This window comes from Oncorhynchus kisutch, linkage group LG1, assembly GCF_002021735.2.
Source record: "Oncorhynchus kisutch isolate 150728-3 linkage group LG1, Okis_V2, whole genome shotgun sequence".
Classification (NCBI taxonomy): Eukaryota; Metazoa; Chordata; class Actinopteri; order Salmoniformes; family Salmonidae; genus Oncorhynchus; species Oncorhynchus kisutch.
The window spans coordinates 57,887,886-57,913,530 of record NC_034174.2 but is presented as its reverse complement, the minus strand read 5'-3'; the positions used below and the strand labels follow the sequence as shown (position 1 = coordinate 57,913,530).

Here is a 25,645-nt window from a genome sequence, read left to right as displayed (position 1 = left end):
ACCATCCTACAAGGGTAAAAACTCCAACATCTCTTGAACGGATTAAGATAGAGACATGAGATTTGGACCATTTTTTTTTCTACACAATTTCTACCCATTGGTCAAAATATGTGTTTTTTCATTGGACATCCTACATTGGGCCAGCTCTTAGCTAGCTTACATTAGTGAGTGATGGAAATACGCTAGCTAGCTTCACCACCATCCTGTTTAGTACGTTTAACTAAAATAAGTCTGATATGGGAAATTTAATTTGAATGGTTTGAATATGAGTCTGTCAAATCTATTAAAGAAAGTTCAAACTGAAAACATGTCTCCTGTCTCCTTATTTCACCTGGTTAGCCTATTGTCTGCAATGGTTGTTACATTGTAACTACAAAGTAATCAAAATGTCACTTTAAATTAAATTGCTTGCTCCTGAGTAAGTACAAGAGTCCTGTAATTACAGAGTTGGTTGTTAAAGATTGTTACATTGTAAGTACACTGTAACTAAAAGGGTTATACCTAACGTTCTCATGTCTCCTAATTTCTCCTGTTTAGCCTATTGTCTGCAAAGGTTGTTACATTGTAACTAAATAGTAATTGTAAAGGTTATACCATACTGGGTTTTACTTTACATTAAGTTGCTTGCTCCTGGGTAGGTGCATGATAAATACAAGTATATCCAATGTAACTACATTGTTCTTACATTACATGTAAGAACAAGGTCCAAACACAGAAATAAACAAATTGAAAATGACCGGTAGTTAAAGTGTGTAATTACAAAACATTAGTTACATAGTGGAACAAGATAATGTGTAATAACATCAGTAGTTACCAGGCATGTGCACAAATAGGGGTCTACCTGTGCCCTAACACCTGCAGTCACCGGTCGAGTGTGTGTACCAAGTTACCTAGTTTAAATTTCAACAGTACTGCCACAGCAGCATACCATTTGATTACATTTGATAACACTTGATTTTCATCATCATTCATTTCCGGTCTGGTTGGCTGATAGCCTACCTGCAAACTCTTTTCGTGCCACTTCGATACAGCTACTACCAGAAGTGATTTTTGTAGCAGGTTAGGAGTGCATTTTCGCTAACTCTTTCCCAACCTTAACCTAATTATCCTAACCTGCTACGTTCATTCTCCTAAACTCCTGCATAAGTTCTCCTAACCTGATACAAAAAGTCACTTCTGGTCGTAGCTGTTAAGAAGTGGCATGAAAAGAGTGTTTCTCTGCATGAAAATAGTGTTTCTCTGCATGCAGCAGCACTTCCTTTATTTCCTTGTATAATCATAGCCGCAGGAAGGTGCTAGAGTTCCCCTGATACATTGAAATAAATGTACCAAAGTTATTGAGTTACTGCTGTCTGTTCAGAAAGAAATGTAATAATTTAGAATAGCCTACTACACCATGAGTTGGCCTATAATTTAGCCACAGAGGATCAATAGCTTCTTTTTTTAAATAGCTTAGCTGTGGATTGTGTGTAGCCCAATAACAAGGCATAGACTACAGTCGGGAACACAAGGTAAATCTGTCACTGAATAGCATGAAGACAAAACCGGTCTTTCAGAATATTGAACTTCCAAATAGGTCTATTGAGCGAACGTTGTTTTATAAAGTAAAACAAGAGAGATAGGATTTTTATTCTGGAAAGTTTTTTTAAGGACTATAATTTCCTCCTCATTTTGAACCATGTGTGTTTCCACACACCTAGGCCTAGGCTATTGATGGATTCAAGACAAGGTTGTTTTTATTGATCTCAGTTTGTCAATCAGCCTGTCATTTTGATAATTTGTGCAGTATTAAAATGATACAGCCAAAGTCTCTATTCAAGGTAAAATGGCATAGAATTGTATGAAATATGTTTACAGTATAAAAGGCTACATTTTTACAAGAACCTAGGCTACAAAACAAATTCCCCTTGTGTGCAACTTCTGTAAATCCAACCGATCACATCAAATCACAATAAAAGACTAATCCCGCACAAACTTAGGCAGGCAGCAGGTTACAATTAAACACAGAAATTAATGCAAATGAAACCAGGTGTGAAAAAGAACCAAAGACAAAAACAGAAAAGGAAAAAGGGATCGGTAATGGCTAGTAGACCGGCGACGCCCAACGTCGAGCACCGCACGAACAGGGAGAGAGGAGCCACCTTCGGTAGAAATCGTGACAACTAAGCAAATGCGATGATTTGCATGTAATATTTTTTAATAAAGGTGGATTTTTTTCTTCACGTGTTCCGTTACCTCAGAGCTCCCCAGGTCTATCGCACTCACCCTATCGCACTCACTTTTTGTTCCGGCGCCACCTGATTTACAAATTAAGCACTGAACAGAGGTATAGACTCTAGCTAATATATCATGAGTTAGAGGATTATGAATATTAGGCTATATTAAGATTAGTCACAATCATAAAAAAATTGAGCTAGCTAACTGATGAGTTGATAGCCTACCTTCTTTTCCCAATAACAATCATGTCTTTAGGAGGCATTTTAAAGCTGCAATATGTACACTGAAAAAACATATAAACGCAACATGTAAAGTGTTGGTCCCATGTTTTATAAGCTGAAATAAAAGATCTCAAATGTTCCATATGCACAAAAAGCTTATTTCTCTCCAATTTTGTGCACACATTTGTTTACATCCCTGTTAGTGAGCATTTCTCCTCTGCCAAGATAATCCATCCACCTGACAGATGTGGAATATCAAGAAGCTGATTGTCACGGGTGCTCCCTATCCGGCCTTCTAGGTCACCAGGCTGCTCGTTATGACACACACATGTCACCATCATTACGCTCACCTGGACTCTATCACTTCCCTGATCACCTTCCCTATATATGTCACCCCCTTTGGTTCCTTCCCCAGGTGTCATTGTTTCTGTTTCTGTGTCATGTCTGATTGTGTTCTCTTGTTTTGTATTATGTTACGTTTATTTATTAAAACACTCACTCCCTGAACATGGTCCCGACTCTCAGGGCACATCGTAACAGGGAGTCTTGTAACCGCAAGATCATTACACAGGTGCACCTTGTGCTGGGGACAATAAACGGCCAATCTAAAATGTGCAGTTTTGTCACACAAAAAAATGCCACAGATGTCCCAAGTTGAGGGAGTGTTCAATTGGCATGCTGCACTACTTCTGGCACTGATAGAGATGGCCGCCTCGCTTCGTGTTCCTAGGAAACTATGCAGTATATCTTACATTGGTACCCCAGGTAATCTTAGGTTTTATACATACAGTAGCTATTGGATATAAGAGCAACGTCAACTCACCATAATTACGACCAGGAATACAACTTTCCCGAAGCGGATCCCATGTTTTGCCCACCACCCAGGACAATGGATCGGATCCCTGTCGGCCAACCAGACGATCTTCTGGTCAGGCTCTCCAGGCTCTAGAGATGGGCACATCGCTCACTGCTCCTGAGCATACTACTCGCCAATGTCCAGTCCCCTGACAACAAGGTAAATGAAATCCGAGCAAGGGTAGCATTCCAGAGAGACATAGGAAACGTTCTGTATAACGTTCTTTGCTTCACGGAAACATGGCTCACTCGAGACACGCTATCGGAGTTGGTAAAGCCAGCTGGTTTATTCACACATCGCGCTGACAGAAACAAGCATCTTTCTGGTAAGAAGAAGGATGGGGGGGGGGGGGGGGGGGGGGGGGTATGCCTTATGATTAACGAGACGTGGTGTGTGTAACGGCGTTCGTCTGTTTGAAGGAGAGTCGGACCGAAATGCAGCGTGGTGGTTACTCATGTCTTTTAATGAAGAATAGCGATACATGAAATAACTATATATATAAACAAAACAACAAACGGAACACGAAAACCTATTACAGCCTATTTTTTTTTTTTTTTTTAATTCGATACATGTTTAATGAAGAATAAAACACGATCAATACAAAACAACAAACGGAACGTGAAAACCTATACAGCCTATCTGGTGAAACTACACAGAGACAGGAACAATCACCCACAAACACACAGTGAAACCCAGGCTACCTAAATATGGTTCCCAATCAGAGACAACGAGAATCACCTGACTCGGATTGAGAACCGCCTCAGGCAGCCAAGCCTATGCTAGACACACCTCTAATCAGCCACAATCCCAATGCCTACAAAAACCCCAATACGACAACACAATAAACCCATGTCACACCCTGGCCTGAACAAATAATTAAAGAAAACACAAAATACTAAGACCAAGGCGTGACAGTGTGATCATAACAACAATATACAAGTCCTTCTGTTCACCTGACTTAGAATTCCTTACAAACAAATGTCGACCGCATTATCTACCATGAGAATTCTCTTCGATTATAATCACAGTCGTTTATATTCCCCCCCAAGCAGACACATCGATGGCCCTGAACAAACTTAATTTGACTATGTAAACTGGAAACCACATATCCTGAGGCTGCATTCATTGTAGCTGGGTATTTTAACAAGGCTAATCTGAAAACAAGACTCCCTAAATTCTATCAGCATATTGATTGTGCAACCAGGGCTGGTAAAACCCTGGATCATTGTTATTCTAACTTCCGCTGACCACGACTCCATTTGGTTGCTCCCAGCCTATAGACAGAGACTAAAACAGGTCTGTTCAACGCTGGTCCGACCAATCTGATTCCACGCTTCAAGATTGCTTCGACCACATGGACTGGGATATGTCACAGGAAGGCCATAAAGATCATCAAGGACATCAACCACCCGATCCACTGCCTGTTCACCCCACTATCATCCAGAAGGCAAGTCAGTACAGGTGTATCAAACCAGGGACCGATAGACTGAAAAACAGCTTCCATCTCAAGGCCATCAGACTGTTAAACAGCCACCACTAACATTGAGTGGCTGCTGCCAACATACCGACTCAACTCCAGCCACTTTAATAGTGTATAAAATTGATTTAAAAAATGTATCACTAGCCACTTTAAACAATGCCACTTCATATAATGTTTACATACCCTACATTACTCATCTCATATGTATATACTGTACACTATACCATCTACTGCATCTTGCCATCTTGATGTAATACAGCCACTTTAAACAATGCCACTTTTATATGTTTACATACCCTACATTACTCATCTCATATGTATATACTGTACTCGATACCATCTACTGCATCTTGCCTATGCCGTTCTGTACCATCACTCATGTACATGTACATATTCTTCATTCCTTTACACTTGTGTGTATAAGGTAGTTGTTGTGAAATTGTTAGGTTAGATTACTCGTTGGTTATTACTGCATTGTCGGAACTAGAAGCACAAGCATTTCACTACACTCGCATTAACATCTGGTAACCCATCTGTATGTGACAAATATAATTTGATTTGATTTTGATTTGACTGCAAGAATGTCCGCCAGAGCTTTTGCTAGAGAATTTAATGTTAATTTCTCTACAATGTCGTTTTAGAAAATTTGGCAGTACATCCAACCCAGTAGGGGCTCCTCAGAGGAGGAAGGGAGAGAGAGAGAAAGTGAGAAAATATATATATTTCATTGTATTTTTCCCCTTTTACTTAGCTAGCGAATGCAGCTAGCTAGTTTAGCCTACTTAAACAGAGAGGGATGCTATGTTAGCTAGATGGCTATGGCTATCCAACACTGGAACTCTTCTAAGTCAAGCTAAGCTTTTGGTTTTATTAATTTATTGCCACCTGGGCCAACTGCAGGTTTACTAATGTGCTAGTTCTAGTAGATATGTTGACTAAGTATGAATTTATCTAATATGGTTACGATGTAGAAAGTGAACTGTGTTTGCGTGTGATCAGGAGTATATTCATTTCGCAGATTCTGTTGAAAGCGTTACTTAAACGGAAGCAAACAGAACGAAACAGGGATAAACATACCTGAATTTGTCCAATAGAAACTCTCGTTTGCAACTGTTGGACTAATAATTACACCCTAGATCATCTAGATTCAGGCAAGACTGTGCAAAGCGATATTGAATCTGTCACCTTGATTACTCAAAATGTTCCTCTCATCCTGTGCATGTGAACTTTCATTCATAAGCTAGATTGTAGCAACCTCATGATAGATATTTGAGTATCATGTAGTAGCCTAAACCTATCGATGTTACAGTGAGCTGGGGGAATGGAAAATGAATGACAGTCATCCAATATGCTGTAACAGAAATAAGGCCATGCTCATAACAAAAAAAATGTCCTTCCTCATCTTAAACGTCACCGACCATCACTGGTCCAACCGGGCCTCGCAACCGCAGACCGTGTAACCACGCCAGCCCAGGACCTCCATATCCAGCTTCTTCACCTGCGAGATTGTCTGAGACCAGCCACCCAGACAGCTGATGAAACTGTGAGTTTGCACAACCAAAGAATTTCTGCAAAAACTGCCAAAAACCGTCTCAGGGAAGCTCATGTGCGTGCTCCTTGTCCTCACCAGTGTCTTGACCTGACTGGAGTTCGGCGTTGTAACTGACTTCAGTGTGCAAATGCTCAACTTCGATGGCACAGGCACGCTGGAGAAATGTGCTCTTCACAGATGAATCCCGTTTTCAACTGTACAGATGGGCAGATGGCAGACAGCGTGGATTGGCGTTGTGTGGGCGAACGGTTTGCTGATGTCAATGTTGTGAACAGAGTGCCCCATGGTGGCAGTGGGGTTATGGTATGGGCAGGCATAAGCTACGGACAATGAACACAATTGTCGTGTCATTAATCTGCTGCCATCACCTCATTTTTAGCATGATAATGCACGGCAACATGTCGCAAGGATTGTACAAAATTCCTGGAAGGTGAAAATGGTCACCCATTGAGCATGTTTGGGATGCTCTGGATCGACTTGTGGTGGTCACACCAGATACTGACTGGTTTTCTGAAAAACCTGAAAGGTCTGTGCATGGCCCTGGTAGTTACTGTACAATCAACTTCAGCAAGTGAATGTGTAATTACACATTTCTTGTTCCAATTGTGTAATACCCGATTCCGCAACAACCCTATTACCATGTAAATGGCATAGTAAAACTTATGTAACTATTATGTTGTTAACACAGTTATTACTGTGTTAGTTCCATAATAATAAGGGCAACTTAATATAAAGTGTTACCTAATTTCATAATCCCAAATTGAACCTCCACAGCACCACATGGGCTTCATACTACTGTTAATACTATTTTTTTCGATTATTATTATTATTATTTTATCTATGATATAATGATAATGAAGAACAGTTGAAGTTACTTTCATCACTTCATACGGTCAGGTCAGGTTTGGATAATGTATCAGCCTTTAATTGTGAGTGAGAGTCGTACCTATTTCTCATCTCTTCTAACCTTCCACCCACTAATGATGAGTTAGTGATGTTGTTATTGTTGCTGCTGTTGAGCATTGGTCTCGCCCCTTAACTGTAGCTGGCTTCCTTTGTTTGCTGTACCATGTGATTTTTCTCCTTCAGCTCAGGCAGACTGCACTCCCCTCCCCCATCATCTTCACTCTCCTTCCCTCTCATCTCATCTCTCTCTCACTCTTGCTCTCCCGCTCCCTCTTGGATGGTTTGCTCTCGTTTTCCATCCCTCATCACTGCTCTGCTGCTCATGCCGTTTTCAGGCTCCCTCCCCCACACAAGCTGTGTGTGTGTGTGTGTGTGTGTGTGTGTGTGTGTGTGTGTGTGTGTGTGTGTGTGTGTGTGTGTGTGTGTGTGTGTGTGTGTGTGTGTGTGTGTGTGTGTGTGTGTGTGTGTGTGATCAAATCAAATGTTATTGGTCACATACCCGTGATTAGCAGATGTTATTGCGGGTGTAGCTTCTATCTCCGTCAGTGCAGTAATATCTAACAAATTACACAACATATACCCAATACACATAAATCTATGTAGGAATGAATTGAGACTATATGTATATTGTTACGGATACAGTTATCCTGTGTGTGTGTATCCTGTGTGTGTGTTTCTTTTCTCTCCTTCTCCCCTCACAGGTGAAAATCATCACTCCCCAATCAGTCAACAATCAATCATCAATCAGAAGACACCTCCTCCTATTTCCTACCCTATCACAGTTCCTTCCCCATGGTTTAAAAACCCCATCATTTGTTTGCTCTAGAGCTAGCTCAATCTCTCTGTAAATGCCATGTATGTAGATCTCTGTGTTTCACGCTCTCTTTGTCTTAAACCTCTCTTTTGTTTGAGCACCTCATAGCACTTTCATCACCTGTGAGTATTGTTTTGGTTATGGTGTTTGTTTGTTGCTGGTGGGAAAAAGGGGAAACCAAGACAAGTCGCCCATGGGCATACACTACCCGTAGGTGAACTTTGTTAAATACACTAGTTAGAACTGGGCGGACCACCCACTGTATTTTTGGTTAGTTAGTTAGCTGTTGTTAAAGTAGGCTAGTCTAGCTTAGGGGTGTTTTTGTATATTTATTGTTTCTTTCCTTGGGTCCAGCTCAGCCCCTTTTCCTGCTCCCCCCATTACCGTGTGTTTATAAATAAACTTTGAGTTTGACGGTAGATTTCAGTTGTCCTGGTTATTTCGTTCACACTTTTACTTTGTCACAATTATAATTTGCATGAGTTATGTTACGGGTCTCATTACCATCCCCCCCCTAGACTGTCGGGCCAAAAGGGATTCGTAACATATATGGACGAGCGGTGTCATAGCAGAATGGACAATATAGATTGTAATAAGATAACAATAGAATGGTATAAAAAAAGTATATACATATGAGATGAGCAATGCCAGATATGTAACCATTATTAAAGTGACTAGTGTTCCATTCCTTAAAGTGGCCAGTGATTTCTAGTCTATGCCTCTATGCAGCAGCCTTAAATGTGCTAGTGATGGCTGTTTAACAGTGTAATGGCCTTGAGATAGAAGCTGTTTTTCAGTCTCTCGGTCCCAGCTTTTATGCACCTGTACTGACCTCGCATTCTGGATGATAGCGGGGTGAACAGGCAGTGGATCGGGTGGTTGATGTCCTTGATCTTTTTGGCCTTCCTGTGACATCGGGTGCTCTAGGTGTCCTGGAGGGCGGGTAGTTTGCCCCCGGTGATGTGCTGGGCTGACCACACCACCCTCTGGAGAGCCTTGCGGTTGCGGGCAGTGCAGTTGCCGTACCAGGCGTTGATATAGCCCGACAGAATGCTTTCAATAATAAGAAACATTCACTTCTGTAGGGTAGGGGGCAGCATTTGGAATTTTGGGTGAAAAGCATGCCCAAATTAAACTGCCTTCTACTCGGGCCCAGAAGATAGGATATGCATATTAGTAGATTTGGATAGAAAACACTCCAGAGTTTCCAAAACTGTTAAAATAATGTCTGTGAGTATAACAGAACTGATTTGGCAGGCGAAAACCTGAAAAAAATCCATTCAGGAAGTTGGTTTTTTTGTTGTAGTTTTTCTATTCAATACCATAACAGTATCCATTGACTTAGGACTCAAATTGCAGTTCATATGCCTTCCACTAGATGTCAACAGTCTTTAGAAATTGTTTCAGGCTTGTATTCTGAAAAATGAAGGAGTAAGAGCAGTCTGAATGAGTGGACGTGAGTCTGACGTGTCAGAGCTGTTTCATGAGCACGACCAGAGAGAGTGCCTTTCTTGTTTACCTTTTATATTGACGACGCTATACGTTATTGTCCGGTTGATATATTATTGATCATTTAGGCTAAAAACAACCTGAAGATTGAATATAAACATCGTTTGACATGTTTCTAGTAGTGTGGGGGCTGTACTTTGGCAAAGTGGGTGGGGTTATATCCTGCTTGGTTGACCCTGTCCGGTGGTATCGTCGGACGGGGCCATAGTGTCTCCCGACCCCTCCTGTCTTAGCCTCCAGTATATGTGTCGGGGAGCTAGGGTCAGTCTGTTATATCTGGAGTATTTCTCCGGTCTTATCTGGTGTCCTGTGTGAATTTAAGAATGCTCCCTCTAACTCTCTCTTTCTCTTTTTCTCCCTTTTCTCTCTTCTCTCGGAGGACCTGAGCCCTAGGACCATGCCTCAGGACTACCTGGCCTGATGATTCCTTGCTGTCCCCAGTCCACCTGGTCGTGCTGCTGCTCCAGTTTCAACTGTTCTGCCTGCAGCTATGGAACCCTGACCTGTTCACCGGACGTGCTACCTTGTCCCGGACCTGCTGTGTTCGACTTTCTCTCTCTACCGCACCTGCGGTCTCTAACTCTGAATGATTGGCTATGAAAAGCCAACTGACATTTACTCTTGAGGTGCTGACCTGTTGCTTCCTCTACAACCACTGTGATTATTATTATTTGACCCTGCTGGTCATCTATGAACATTTGAACATCTTGGCTATGTACTAATCTCAACCCGGCACAGCCAGAAGAGGACTGGCCACCCCTCAGAGCCTGGTTCCTCTCTAGGTTTCTTCCTGGGTGTCTGCCTTTCTAGGGAGTTTTTCCTAGCCACTGTGCTTCTACATCTGCATTGCTTGCTGTTTGGGGTTTTAGGCTGGGTTTATGTATAGCACTTTGTGACATCGGTTGATGTAAAAAGGACTTTATAAATAAATGTGATTGAGTGTGCGTAATGATGGTTGCCAGGTGTGTGTAATGTGGGTTGTTGCTGGATATTAGCGGGATCTCACATTGATCCAGAGCATCCAAACATGCTCAATCAGTGACATATATGGTGAGTATGCAGGCCATGGAAGAACTGGGCCATTTTCAGCTTCCAGGAATGTTGTACAGATCTTTGAGACATGGGGCTGTGCATTATCATGCTGAAACATGAGGTGATGGAGGTTGATGAATTGCACGACAATGGGCCTCAGGATCTCGTCATTGATAAATGCAATTGTGTTCGTAGTTTATGCCTGCCTGCCCATACCATAACCTCACCGGGATTATGGGGCACATGGGGTACTCTGTTAACTTGCTGCAATCCCGTTAACGGTATAATTGTCATCAACAACCGCTGAATTGCATACAAACAATATTTCAAAAAATATTTATATTCATGAAATCACAAGTGCAATATAGGAAAACACAGGTTAGCCTTTTGTTAATCCACCTGTCATGTCAGATTTCGAAAATATGCTTTACAGTGAAAGCAATCCAAGCGTTCGTGTAGGTTTATCGATCGCTTGACAAAACATTATGTACACTTAGCATCAAGTAGCTTGGTCACGAAAATCAGAAAAGCAATCAAATTAATCGTTTACCTTTGATCTTCGGATGTTTTCACTCACGAGACTCCCAGTTACACAAATGTTCCTTTTGTTCCATAAAGATTATTTTTATATCCAAAATACCTCAGTTTGTTTGGCGCGTTATGTTCAGAAATCCACAGGAAAGAGCGGTCACGACAACAGACAAATTCCAAATAGTGTCCGTAATGTCCACAGAAACATGTAAAACGTTTTTTTTTATAATCAATCCTCAGGTTGTTTTTAAAATATATAATCGATAATATATCAACCCCAACTGTAGGAGAGGGAAAGGCAATGGCTGCCCAAACTCTGTTGCGTGAACAAATCTCATGCGAACACCTGACGCGATGTTATCTTTCTGGTTCATTTTTCTAAAATAAAAGCCTGAAACTATGTCTGAAGACTGTTGACACCTTGAGGATGCGATAGGAAAAGGAATCTGGTTGATATCCCTTGAAATGGAGCAAAGGCAGGCTTATGGAACATGGAGTTTTCAAAATAGAAGCCACTTCCTAGTTTGATTTTCCTCAGGGTTTTGCCTGCAATATCAGTTCTGGTACTCATAGACAATATTTTGACAGTTTTGGAAACTTTAGAGTGTTTTCTATCCAATACTAATAATAATAATATGGATATATAAGCAACTGAGACTGAGGAGCTGGCCGTTTACTCTGGGCACCTTTTCATCCAAGCTACTCAATACTGCCCCTGCAGCCATAAGAAGTTAACAACGTTGACACCAGCAAACCGCTCGCCATCTGCCCTGTACCGGTATAAACGGGATTCATCTGTAAAGAGCACACGTCTCCAGCGTGCCAGTGGCTATCGAAGGTGAACATTTGCCCACTGAAGTCAGCCACGATGCCGAACTGCAGTCAGGTCAAGACCCTGCTGAGGATGACAAGCACACAGATGAGCTTCCCTGAGACGGTTTCTGACAGTTTCTGCAGAAAATCTTCGGTTGTGCAAACCAACAGTTTCATTAGCTGTCCAGTTGGCTTGTCACTGACAATCCTGCAGTTGAAGAAGTCAGATGTTGAGGTCCTGGGGTGGTGTGGTTAAACGTGGTCTGCTGTTGTGAGGCCGGTTGGACGTACTACCAAATTCCCTAAAATGACATTGAATGCTGCTGATGGTAGAGAAATTAACATTAAATTCTCTGGCAACAGCTCTGGTGGACATCCCTGTAGTCAGCATGCCAATTTGCATGCTCCCTCAACTTGAGGCATCTGTGGCATTGCGTTGTGTGACAGAACTGCACAGTTTAGAGTGGCCTTTAATTGGAGGAGGAGAAATGCTCACTAACAGGGTTGGAAACTAATTTGTGCACAACATTTTAGAGAAATAAGCTTTTTTGTGCATATGGAACATTTCGGGAACTTTTATTTCATCTCATGAAACGTGGGACCAACACTTTCCATGTTGCGTTTGTATTTTATTTTATTTGGGGGGGGGGGGCAAACAGCTGACTGAAGACGGGACGGCCGGGCATTCATGCGGTTGAGTCCATTTCCGCAGTAACATTGACTTTTAATGTGATGAAACTTTGTTTCTTCTTGCTGACGGTTGCCTTCGTTGCACCGCCCCTCCCTGCAGCAACAGCACACATGCATATAACAAACAGAATGAATAGCACAGGCTTGGAACCTCTAACCCTGGCAATTTGACAGGTGAACTCATGGGGACACTTGCTGTAAAATAGGGGTAGGGTTGTAGAGAATCGAAGGACCATGAATGTAATAAGAAATCTTAGGTGCTGGCTTAAGGCTGGTAGTAACCACTACAGAATGTCCAGTCAGAACTAGGATGAAGCGGGTGTCCAGGTTCGGGGGAGTCTTAATGGAAGAAGATGTCCACATTCACACATCACACACACATCTGACCACTCATGGTTCAGATAACCGAGAATCATGTCCATTGAGAACTGACATTAACTATGGTTAATTAAACATCAGACATACAGGGATTTAGTCCACAGGAGGAAAAGTTCAGCAGGAGGGAAAAACTGTGGAAGTGCTCATCAGGATGGGGAAAGCACGTTTCTGACCACACAGCGTGCTGGGGTCATAGACCAACTGAAACTGAAGTCCCGGGAATTAAGGCTGCTGATAGGCTGAACGAGATGTGATGATAAGTATTTGGTGTGACTTTGATCAATAAGACACTAACAAAGTAAGGGTCCTCTGAATGGGAGACTAAACTGCCCGACTAGAGCTAACCATAAAGGATGGCCAGAATCAGCTGACTGTTTAAACACTTGCAAAGGCTGCCTGGTATTGTGATGCAATAATTTCCATAGTAATGTAGAATGTTAATTCGAATGATGTTAACTGGTGTGGATCATGCAACGGAATGTATTTTTTGAAATGTCAGTTGAGTTGAATCAACAAATCACAGCACATATTGGTGGGTACACTTCCTTCTTTCACTTCCTGCTTTGCTCCTTGCACTGGCCACCAGTCCACCTATTATGCCATCATTGACATGAATGGGGACACCTATTCTATTCATTCTATTTATATCGCAGCACATGCAGTCAGGAGTGTTGTAGAGGAGAAAATGTGTCTTTATAAAAAAAATGCTGTCGAACTGTTATTTTGGTGACCCCGGTATTTTGTATTTATTTTGGATCCCCATTAGTTCCTGCCAAAGCAGCAGCTACTCTTCCTGGGGTCCAGCAAAATTAAGGTGGTACCATTTTAAAACATTACAATACATTCACAGATTTCACAACACACTGTGTGCCCTCAGGCCACTACTCCACCACTACCACATATCTACAGTACTAAATCCATGTGTATGTATAGTAAATATGTTATTGTATGTGTGTGTGTCTGTGTGTGTGTATGCATGTGTCTGTGCCAATGTTTGTGTTGCTTCACAGTCCCCGCTGTTCCATAAGGTGTTTTTTAATCTGTTTTTGTCAATCTAATTTTACTGCTTGCATCAATTTCTTGATGTGGAATAGAGTTCCATGTAGTCATGGCTCTTACTACTGTGTGCCCATATAGTCTGTTCTGGACTTGGGGAATGTGAAGAGACTTCTTGTGGCATGTCTTGTGGGGTATGCATGGGTGTCTGTGCTGTGTCTGTGCTGTGTGCCAGTAGTTTAGACAGACAGCTCTGTGCATTCAACATGTCAAGAATTCAATATCTCCTCTACTTTCAGCCAGGAGAGATTGACATGCATATTATTAATATTAGCTCTTCTATCCAAGGACCAGCTGTTCTGAGCCAATTGCAATTTTCCTAAGTCCTTTTTTGTGGCACCTGACCTCACGACTGAACAGTAAGTCAAGGTGCGACAAAACTAGGGCCTTTAAGTCCTGCCTTGTTGATAGTGTTGTTAAGAAGGCAGAGCATCACTTTATTATAGACAGACTTCTCCCCATCTTAGCTACTACTGTATCAATGTGTTTTGACCATGACAGTTTACAATCTAGTGTTACTCCAAGCAGTTTAGTCATCTCAATTTGCTCAATTTCCAGATTATTTATTACAAGATTTAGTTGAGGTTTAGGGTTTAGTGAGTGTTTTGTTCCAGTTTTAGAGATATTTAGGGCTAACTTACTCCTTGCCACCCACTCTGAAACTAACTGCAGCTCTTCGTTGAGTGTTGCAATCATTTCAGTTGCTGTAGTAGCTGAAGTGTATAGTGTTGAGTCATCCGCATACATAGAAACTCTGGCATTACTCAAAGTCAGTGGCATGTCACTAGTAAAAAATGCAAAAGAGCAAGGGGCCTAAACAGCTATCCTGGAGAATTCCTGATTCTAACTGGATTATATTTGATAGGCTGTGTTCTGTTAGACAAGTAACTCTTTATCCACATTATAGCAGGGGGTGTAAAGCCATAACACATATGTTTTTCCAACAGCAGACTATGATCGATAATATCAAAAGCAACACTGAAGTCTAACAAGACAGCCCCCACAATCATTTTATCAGCCAATCATCAGTAATTTGTGTAAGTGCCATGCTTGTTGAATGTCCTTCCCTAGAAGCATGCTGAAATTCTGTTGTCAATTTATTTACTGTAAAATAGCATTGTCTCTGGTCAATTTTTTTCAAGAAGTTTACTTAGGGTTGGTAACAGGCTGATTGGTTGGCGATTTGAGCCAGTAAAGGGGGCTTTACTATTCTTGGGAAGTGGAATGACTTTAGTTTCCCTCCAGGCCTGAGGGCCCACGCTCTCTTGTAGGCTTAAATTGAGGAGGTGACAAATAGGAGTGTCAATATCGTTTGCTATTATCCTCAGTAATTTTCCATCTAGATTGTCAGACACTGGTGGCTTGTCATTGTTGATAGACAACAATAATTGTTTAACCTCTTCCACACTGACTTTATGGAATTCAAAAGTACAATTATTGTCTTTCATAAATTGGTCTGATATACTTAGATGGTAGTGTCAGCGTTTGTTGCTGGCATGTCATCCCTAGGTTTGCTTATCTTCCCAATGAAACAATAATTAAAGTAGTTTGCAATATCAATGGGCTTTGTGATGAATGAGCCATTTGATTCAATAAATAAAGGAGCTGGCTTTTTTAAAGCAAGTTGGCTTTTTTCCACAAATTTCATTTAAGGTGTCCCAAAGCTTTTTACGATCATTTATATAATTTATCTTTGTTTCATAGTGTAGTTTATTTTTCTTTAGTTTAGTCACATGATTTCTTAATTTGCAGTACGTTTGGCAATCAGTTGGGCTGCCAGACTTATTTGCCATACCTTTGCCTCATCCCTCTCAATCATACAATTTTTCAATTCCTCATCAATCCAAGGGGATGTAACAGTTTTTACAGTCATTCTCTTAATGGGTGCGTGCTTATTAGTAACTGGAATAAGTAGTTTCATAAATGCGTCAAGTGCAGCGTCTGGTTGCTCCTCATTACACACCACAGACCAGCAAATATTCTTTACATCATCATCATATGAATCACTACAAAGCTTTTTGTATGACCTCTTATGCACTATATTAGGCCCAGCCTTTGGAAATGTGGTTTTCCTAAATATGGCTATTATATTGTGACGCTAATTAGACGTAGACTTACTCATGTTATTGATAGTGCAGGGTGAGTTGCACAAAGTGGTCTTCCTACTATTGTACACCGCCTCAGTGCTGACAGTGTAACTCTGGTTTATAGGTTCATGATTACTGCTTACAATAGCTGTAGGATAAACAGATGTATTCGGTGCAATTAGGGGTACATAAATTAAATACTTACATTGTGTTTGCCTATGCCCCTAACATCATGTACATTTGATGCAGCATTATGACGACTCATTGTCACAATGGTAGGGATTAACTGAGATGAACTTGGATCATTTACCAGTCATTGTTTCAACGCAGCCTTGAAATGAGTCCAGGAGCCAAGATGATTTGGATGGACTCCGTCATTCCTGTAGAGTATCTTCTGTTTCCAGAAGTTGTCAAAGTTATCTATAAAAGTGACTCCAGCAGAGCTACAGTAGTCTTTTAGCCAGATGTGTAATGCCAGCAGTCTGACGAATTTTTCACACCCGACGGCCCAACGATGATACTGGACCTGAAATTATTGGTCTTTTTTTGTAGTCTGAATGAAGCTGAGTAGAAATGTGGAGGGGAGAGGATCTGATATGAATGAAATTAAACAAGAGGACAGCAAAGAGTCACAGCCTTTTCCACTGGGTCAGGGACCAGACAGCCCAAAAACGACCACCGTGTTGGAGAGAATCGTCTTTACCTTCTTTGTGTTGTTACTGGCCCTTTTCCAATACCTCAGAAATGCACAATTATTTCCTTGAGATAATCACAGATCAGTGGTTACCAACCTATTTCTTTCACCAATCCAACCAATTCAGATCTATTATCACTGAAAGGGAGGGAGGAAGGAAGGATGCATTTCAAACAGGGCCATAGTGTTCCTGGGGAAGTAGCCTAGCTGTTGACTTTGGGGAGCAGGAAATGTCCTAAGGTGGTGGTGTAGCAACCCTGGATAAGGATTGTGAGGGAGTTAAATACCTAGTTCATGGCCTATAATTTGATCACATCAGTGTCATGGATTTCTTCATCTGAACGAGAGGCGTGATTGTTTTGATTCATGTTTTAATAAATCCCTTCACATGAACAAACAAACTAACAAAAACAAGAAAACTCAAAACAGTCCTATCTGGTGCAAACACAGAGACCGGAAGAATCACCCACAAACACACAGTGACACCCAGGCTACCTAAGTATGATTCTCAATCAGAGACAACTAATGACACCTGCCTCTGATTGAGAACCATACTAGGCCGAAACATAGAAATACCCCAAAACATAGAAAAACAAACATAGACTGCCCACCCAACTCACGCCCTGACCATACTAACTAAATACAAAACAAAGGAAATAAAGGTCAGAACGTGACAATCAGTGGCTGTTTCTTGAGTTATTGTTTCATTTTCAATACAAATAAAATGACATCCCTCTTGAGCAAATATTCAATGTTATTCATTAATCCGCTACTACACCTACTATCCCATATTTTCCTCTATTTTTCACACGATATTGCAGAAGTACAGTATGAAGTGGCCTGTCTTACTACCTGCTCATATTCAGCCAACATTTTAAAATTGTTAAGCGAGTGAAGCATGCGGCTATTTTTATTTTTGCTGTGGAAACAATAAGCACACTGAAGCCTGTCCAAATGACTTACTGTCTGTTTTTCCTGGTATGGGGGATAAGGAACCCATTGTCTTGGTTTGTGGTGGCTTCATGCTACTGACATTGTGTGTTGAGCTTTAATGATGCTGTAGTAATTGTTGTATAATGGTACTGGTGAATTATTTAATTTGAGTCATTTCCCCTGAGCTTCAGTTGAAAGTGTTCTACATGCACATATACACAGGCACGCACGCAGCACGCACACACACAAACACACGCACACACTTACACACAGAGTATTCGGAGGCTTCGAGACTCCATTATCAGAGGGAGGTTGTAGTACATTTGCTCTGGACTGGCTAAATGAGACCCAAGATGAAAGCAAGGTTTTGTTCCTCAGTGCAATACATACCAATTCAAATGAAATCCTATTAAGGTTTTTCATTGTTGATGATATAATTGATCTTGTGTGTTACCAGACCATACCTTCAGTTTTATAATTTTCAGTAAACAGATATGATTGTGTATAAATCACTAATAAAATGTCTTTAAAAAAGAAAAACACCCTCAAAATCTAGACACCCAGCACCTTTCTTCTCACTTGACCGAATATTTACCAACGATTGATCGCTGTCAGGGGTGCAAAGGTCAAAAGGGGACCCCATTTAAATGAATGGAGCTGGATGAAAACAAAACAATTGGATAACAAACCAAATTCAGTGTACAAAACAAATGCATTACAAATCATAGGGAAACTAAGCCTAGTTAATGTTAAGCCTCTAAGGCTTGACTCCCTTGTGTTAACTTCTATATATCAGCTACCTTGTAGTGTTATTATTGGTGCTGGATCCCCTACAGAAAGCACAGACAGCCTGTGAAACCGCCCTCTGTTAAAATAGTCATGACCAAAATGAGCTCAATTGAGGAGGGCCTTTTAAAGGGCCTTTTATACTGTGGCACGCAGTTAAAGGGGACCCTGCTTCTGCATCTGCTCTCCCCAACCGCCGTCAAAGAGATTAAAGAGGGAGACCCGAGAGGGCTGTCAGTTTAAGTGCAGTGATTTTGTGGAAGGTTACGCAGTCACCTGTCTCTCGTGTTCTTTCTCCTCCACAGACATGGCTGAAGAACTATGGCTACCTGCTCCCCCACGACATCCGGACGTCGGACCTGCGGTCAGAGAAAGCCATGCAATCGGCAGTCGCTGCCATGCAGCGATTCTATGGCATCCCAGTAACTGGAATCCTGGATCAGACCACCATAGAGTGAGTGTCGTGGTCACTTTCTCATTAGCTTTAAAGGGGTAATTTACATAAAAATCAGATCCTCCTATACAAACGAGACGTTTTGTTTGATTTGACTATTATGCATTGTCCTACTACACTTTTTGAAATACTTACTGACTTGCCATGCTGTCTGTATTTTGGACCTATTCAGTACAGGACCATGGTGATAAATCAGTTTCACGGTTGGATCAATACATTTAAATAAAAGGTTATTTTGTTACATTACATCCTTATTCTAAAATGGATTCAATTGTATTTTTCCTCATTAATCTACACACAATACCTCATAATGACAAAGCAAAAACTGGTTGTTAAATTTTGGCGAATGTATTAAAAATAAAGAACTTAAATATCACATTTACAAGAGTATTCAGACCCTTTACTCAGCCACTCAACAACATTCAGAGACTAATCCCAAATCCACTCCTGCGTTGTCTTGGCTGTGTGCTTAGGGTTGTTGTCCTGTTGGAAGATGAAGGTCCTGAGAGCAGGATTTCATCAAGGAACTCTCTGTACTTTGCACTGTTCATTGTTGCCTCGATCCTGACTAATCTACCAGTCCCTGCCGCTGAAAAACATCCCCACAGCATGATGCATCCACCACCACGCTTCACCATAGGGATGGTGCCAGATTTCCTCCAGATGTGATGCTTGGCATTTAGGACAAAGAGTTCAATCTTGTTTTCATCAGACCAGAGAATCTTGTTTCTCATGGTCTGAGAGTCCTTTGGGTGCCTTTTGGCAATTTCAAAGCAGGCTGTCATGAGCCTTTTACTGAGGAGTGGCTTCTGTCTGGCTACTCTATCATAAAGGCCTGATGGGTGGAGTGCTGCAGAGATGGTTGTCCTTCTGGAAGGTTCTCCCATCTCCACAGAGGCACCTAGAGCTCTGTCAGAGTGACCATCTGGTTCTTGGTGACCTCCCTGACCAAGGCCCTTCTCCCCTGATTGCTCAGTTTGGCCTGGCGGCCAGCTCTAGGAAGAGTCTTGGTGGTTCCAAACTTCTTCCATTTAAGAATGATGGAGGCCATTGTGTTCTTGGGGGACCTTATATAGACAGGTGTGTGCTTTTCCAAATCATGTCCAATCAATTGAATTTACCACAGCTGTACTCCAATCAAGTTGCTGAAACATTTCAAGGAGCATCAATGGAAATAGGATTCACCGGAGCTCAATTTCGAGTCTGATAGAAAAGGGTCTGAATACTTATGTAAATAAGGTATTTCTGTTTTTTTTTATGTAATACATTTGCCAACATTTTTAAAAACCTGTTTTTGTTTTGTCATTATGGGGTATTGTGTGTAGGTTTATGAGGGAAAACAAATATTTAATCAATTTAGAATAAGGCTGTAACTTAACAAAATGTGGAAAATACTTTCCGAAGGCACGTTATACTTTAGGTGTGTAATTATGTAATTTGGGGTTGTGTCCCATTCTCTAAAGGTGGATGAGGAAACCTCGATGTGGCGTTCCTGACCACCCCCACATCAGCCGGCGGAGGCGGAATAAACGCTACGCCCTGACGGGACAGAAATGGAGAGACAGAAAGATCTCTTACAGGTACAGTTCATTTTTCTCTCTTTGCTTTGGGACATTTCAGTGTGTATGGCTTTGAAAAGGCTTGGGTGGATCGTGTTCAAACCTTTCCCATGGTTCTTCTTTTGTCTGTGCTGCTCTGTTGTTTTCTTGACAAATCAAATGAAGGGTTTAACTCCCCCTGAGAGGTGATTCACTCTAAGAACAGCTGTGTTTCCGTGGAGGTATTCATAGATAAAAACCTACCAAACACACACAGTATTACTTTAAGGAGAGTATCTGTAAATTGCAGTTCTGACCTCAACAATGTGCTACTAATATGGAATTATTTTTATGGGGGGGGGGGGGGGGTTCTGTTATAGTGAACGAAAATATAAATGCAACAAGCAACAATTTCAACGCTCCTTCAAAACTTGAGACATCTGTTGCATTTTGTTGTGTGACAAAACTGAACATTTCAGAGTGGGCTTTTATTGTCCCCAGCACAAGATGCACCTGTGTAATGAAAATGCTATTTATTCAGCTTCTTGATATGCCACACCTGTCAGGTGGATGGATTATCTTGATAAAGGAGAAATGCTCACTAACAGGGATGTAAAGAAATTTGTGCACAACATTTTAGAGAAATATGCTTTTTGTCCATACGGAACATTTCGGGGATCTTTAATTTCAGCTCATGAAACATGGAACCAACACTTTTCATGTTGCGTTTGTATTTCTGTTCAGTATATATATATACTAACATGACTGCTAACAGTTACACAAAGCCTACATCATTGTCACCTCATAGTCAACATACACTAAATGACCAAAAGTATGTGGACACTCGTTGAACATCTCATTCCAAAATCATGGGCATTAATGTTGGTGCACCATTTGCTGCTATAACAGCCTCCACTCTTCTGGGAATGCTTTACACTAGATATTGGAACATTGTTGTGGGGACTTGCTTCCATTCAGCCACAAGAGCATTAGTGAGGTCGGTGACTGATGTTGGTCGATTAGGCCTGGCTCGCAGTCGGCATTCCAATTCATCCCAAAGGTATTCAATGGGGGAAAGGTCAGGGCTCTCTGCAGGCCAGTCAAGTTGTTCCACACCGATCTCAGCAAACCATTGTTTTATAGACCTCGCTTTGTGCATAGGGGCATTGTCATGCTGAAGCAGGAACAGACCTTGCCCAAACTGTTGCCATAAAGTTGGAAGTGCAGAATGTCATTGTATGCTATAGCGTTAAGATTTCCATTGACTAGAACTAAGGGGAATAGCCCGAATCATGAAAAACAGCCACAGACCATTATTCCTCCTCCACCAAACTTTACACTTGACACGATGCATTGGGGCAGGTAGCATTCTCCTGGCATCCGCCAAACCCAGATTCATCCGTCGGACTTCCAGATGTTGAAGCGTGATTCATCACTCCAGAGAACGCTTTCCTGCTGCTCCAGAGTCCAATGGCGGCAAGCTTTACACCACTCCAGCCGATGCTTGTCATTGCGCATCGTGACCTTAGGCTTGTGTGCGGCTGCTCAGCCATGGAAACCCATTTCATGAAGCTCTCAACTAAGAGTTGTTGCACAACTGATGTTGCTGATGTTAATGAGTGTTGCAACCAAGGACTGACAATTTTTACACGCCACGCGCTTCAGCACCTGTTCTGTGAGCTTGTGTGGCCTACCACTTGGCAGTGCGGCTGATCCGATGTAGCTCCTAGATGTTTCCACTTCACAATAACGGCACTTACAGGAAACTCTAGCAGGCCAGGAATATGACAAACTGACATCCTATGAGGCATCCCTTGACGGTGCCACATTGAAAGTCACAGAGCTATCCAGTACTGCCAATGTTTGTCTATGGAGATTGCATGGCTGTATGCTCCATTTAATACACTTGTCAGCAACGGGTGTGGCTAAAATGCCCGAATATATCAAGGCTCAGGAGAAGACTCAGATGCAGATAGTTTCGAAGTAAGAAAAGTTTATTACAGAAACAGGGGGGCAGGCAAACGACAGGTCAAGGGCAGGCAGAGGTCAGTAGGCCAGAGCAGAGTCCGAAAGGTACAGAACGGCAGGAAGGGTCAGGGTCATGGCAGGCAGGATGGTCAAAACCGGGAAAGCTAGAAAACAGGAACTAGAGAAAAACAGGAGCACGGGGAAACCGCTGGTAGGCTTGACGAAACAAAACAAACTGGCAACAGACAAACAGAGAACACCGGTATAAGTACACTGGGGATAATGGGGAAGATAGGCAACACCCTGGAGGGGGGAGGAGACAAGCACAAAGACAGGTGAAACAGATCAGGGTGTGACAGAATCCACTCATTTGAGGTGGTGTCCATATACTTTGTGTGTGTATGTATATATATATATATATATATATATATATATATTGTAGTTTTTGGACCAAAGGTAGCTTTCATGCCCGTGATCCATTTGTTGTCCCTGGGTGATGGGCTCCAAGATGGACTGAGATCTGGGTTTGCTGGCCTCCTGTCTTGACAAGTTTATGTTTTTTTTATGGAACACATGTATATTTTATAAGCTACGCTACCTTATTTTTCATCCTAATCAGGACCTGCTCCTGTGTTTCTGATTAAATCTGTCAAGAATATTAAACATATCTGCTCCATAAGGAAGATGCTGCCGCTGAGACACCCAGACATCCCATTTAGCGGACCCACCATTACTGTACATTTCTACTCATCTATTTATTAATCTATCTTCTGTTGTTTCTCCATATCAACATTCCGGCCTACACATTTTTTTTGCTATATTTTCAGTTCAATTTATGCAATCCGGCAACACTTGCTGAAATTCTTCCTCAAGGCAGGGACATAAACAAATATTGTCTTGTGAAGTAGAACAGGAGAGAGGGGAAAGATATTTGTACTGCACCTTTAAATGTGTTTTCTTGACTGGCTGCGCTCTATATTTAGTCTGTCTGGGCAAGTGAATCTGATTTGATCTTTGAGGACTGTCACCCAGCATCAGAGTGAGGGATAGTAAGAAGGCCAGGCTCATTGCCATTCTTCCAGCGTCTCCACTGTTATTTCACTGTTGTTACTCTTTGTTTTCGGAGGACAACATTATACTTTGTTTTTCTGCTTTTTCTTTTGTTGTTACATGTACATTCTACATACATTTTATCCATGGCACTTCATTTTACAATTCATTAATTAATGCATTTGTAATGTTAAAATATGTCATAAGAAACCTTAGGAAACCAAATGTCAATTGTAATGAGTCAGACAATCTATTGATTGATCCAGATGCACATATACTGTAAATACTCAAATAAGACAATACTGTATTTTCTGACTGTACGACAAAATTTGATAAAAAATGTGTGTTATTTTGATATGTTGTTTTAAAGCTTTAAAAATACAAAGATGAAACATGGAAAAAATGTTTTCATGTCTTTGTAACAACAGGTGTAATATACATGGATAATTTACATAGCGGTCAATCTGACCGTCACCAGGGACAAAAATATAATTCATTAAAATGCTACAGATTAGCTGATACATGAAGCAATCATAGCAATACAACTCAGTAGAACAAAATTAACATCCTTTTCTATTTTAATTTTTTCATATGTTGGGCTCATAAACATTTGAACTGAATGGCTAATAGGCAGTAGCCTAGTGGTCAGAGTGTTGGGCCAGTAGCCTAGTGGTTAGAGTGTTGAGCCAGTAGCCTAGTGGTTAGAGAGTTGGGCCAGTAGCCTAGTGGTTAGAGTGTTGGGCCAGTAGCCTAGTGGTTAGAGTGTTGGGCCAGTAGCCTAGTGGTTAGAGTGTTGGGCCAGTAGCCTAGTGGTTAGAGTGTTGAGCCAGTAGCCTAGTGGTTAGAGTGTTGGGCCAGTAGCCTAGTGGTTAGAGTGTTGGGCCAGTAGTCTAGTGGTTAGAGTGTTGAGCCAGTAGCCTAGTGGTTAGAGTGTTGGGCCAGTAACCAAAACGTTGCTGGATCAAATCCCTGAGCTTACAAGGTAAAAATCTGTTGTTCTGCTCCTGAACAAGGCAGTACTTTCTGGCACTGCCCCCTACTAGGCCGTCATTGTAAATAAGAATTTAACTTGGTTAAATGTAAAACAATATATATTTATTGGACAAACTTTGTGCCCTGGCTCATACTGTTTAGTCTCTAAAACCTACTCACAGTTAACACAAGTAATCACCGCATTCGTATACATTTTCCGCACTCACAAGTTTTGTGCAAGTTTTGTTCTGTTTGCGGTGCCTGCGCACTTAGAACTGCTCTGGCCGCGTATCCTCCTGATGCTGCAGCCGTTTATGCCAGCCAGGTCAGAGATGTTGTAGGATACTGCCACTGGCCATCTTCGAGTACTGCCTTGGACCCTGTACTTGCACGCCATTTGGTCCAGCACATCCACGCTCACCTTCAAATGAAATACAAGTTTATTAGTGGTATGCACTGGAATACAATACAGTACACCATATGCTACAATCAAATTCTTACTTGCAAATTCTATAGGCTACACAAAACAGTGCCAGTGTAAATACAAAGAATCAATGTAAACACAGCAGGAAAAAAATATATATCTTCATTGCATTGTAGTGGGCAACCGTCTCATGCTTCTCCTTTTAGCAACAGTTGGGTGCATCGTGCTGATGAGGCAGACGTTCTTTCATTGTTTACCCTGGTAAATGAGTGTGGCATTCTCACATTTCAGCACCTGTGTGCTGAACAGCTCCATCTGCTCCTTAGCAGAGGGGGGCAGCTCCTGTCTTGCCTTGTTTACTGTGCCCACCGGGCAGTTTTTGTTTGGAGAGCAGTGCTTTGGCGAGGTCAAGTAAGGTGAAGAAGTTGTCCGTAGTGATGTTTCTTCCCTTCCCCAGGTAAGGATCAACCATCTTCAGCCTCATCTTTGACCGGGTCTCCGCGTCTCATGCTTTCTCAGGTATGCCGTTCAAAATGTACGTGCTCTTCACATCTGCAACCAGCCAAAATTTTATACCAAACTTTTCTGGTTTGTTCACCATTTATTGAGTAAAGCGACAGCGTGCTTTTGTGGGGAACAGTTGCTCATCCACAGTGATGTCAGTACCGTGCTTGTAGCAGGTGA

At 41.7% G+C, this 25,645-nt stretch overlaps 1 protein-coding gene across 2 annotated transcripts in view; it reads left to right on the top strand.

The window, feature by feature from the left end:
• Positions 1-25,645, top strand: part of mmp24 (matrix metallopeptidase 24) — a 68,015-nt gene that overhangs the window by 6,999 nt on the left and 35,371 nt on the right. For both annotated transcript variants that reach the window (XM_031827785.1, XM_020482715.2), the window contains exons 2-3: positions 18,861-19,009; positions 20,473-20,589. In XM_031827785.1, the coding sequence (XP_031683645.1) occupies positions 18,861-19,009; positions 20,473-20,589 (266 nt within the window). The remainder of the gene's footprint in view (positions 1-18,860; positions 19,010-20,472; positions 20,590-25,645) is intronic.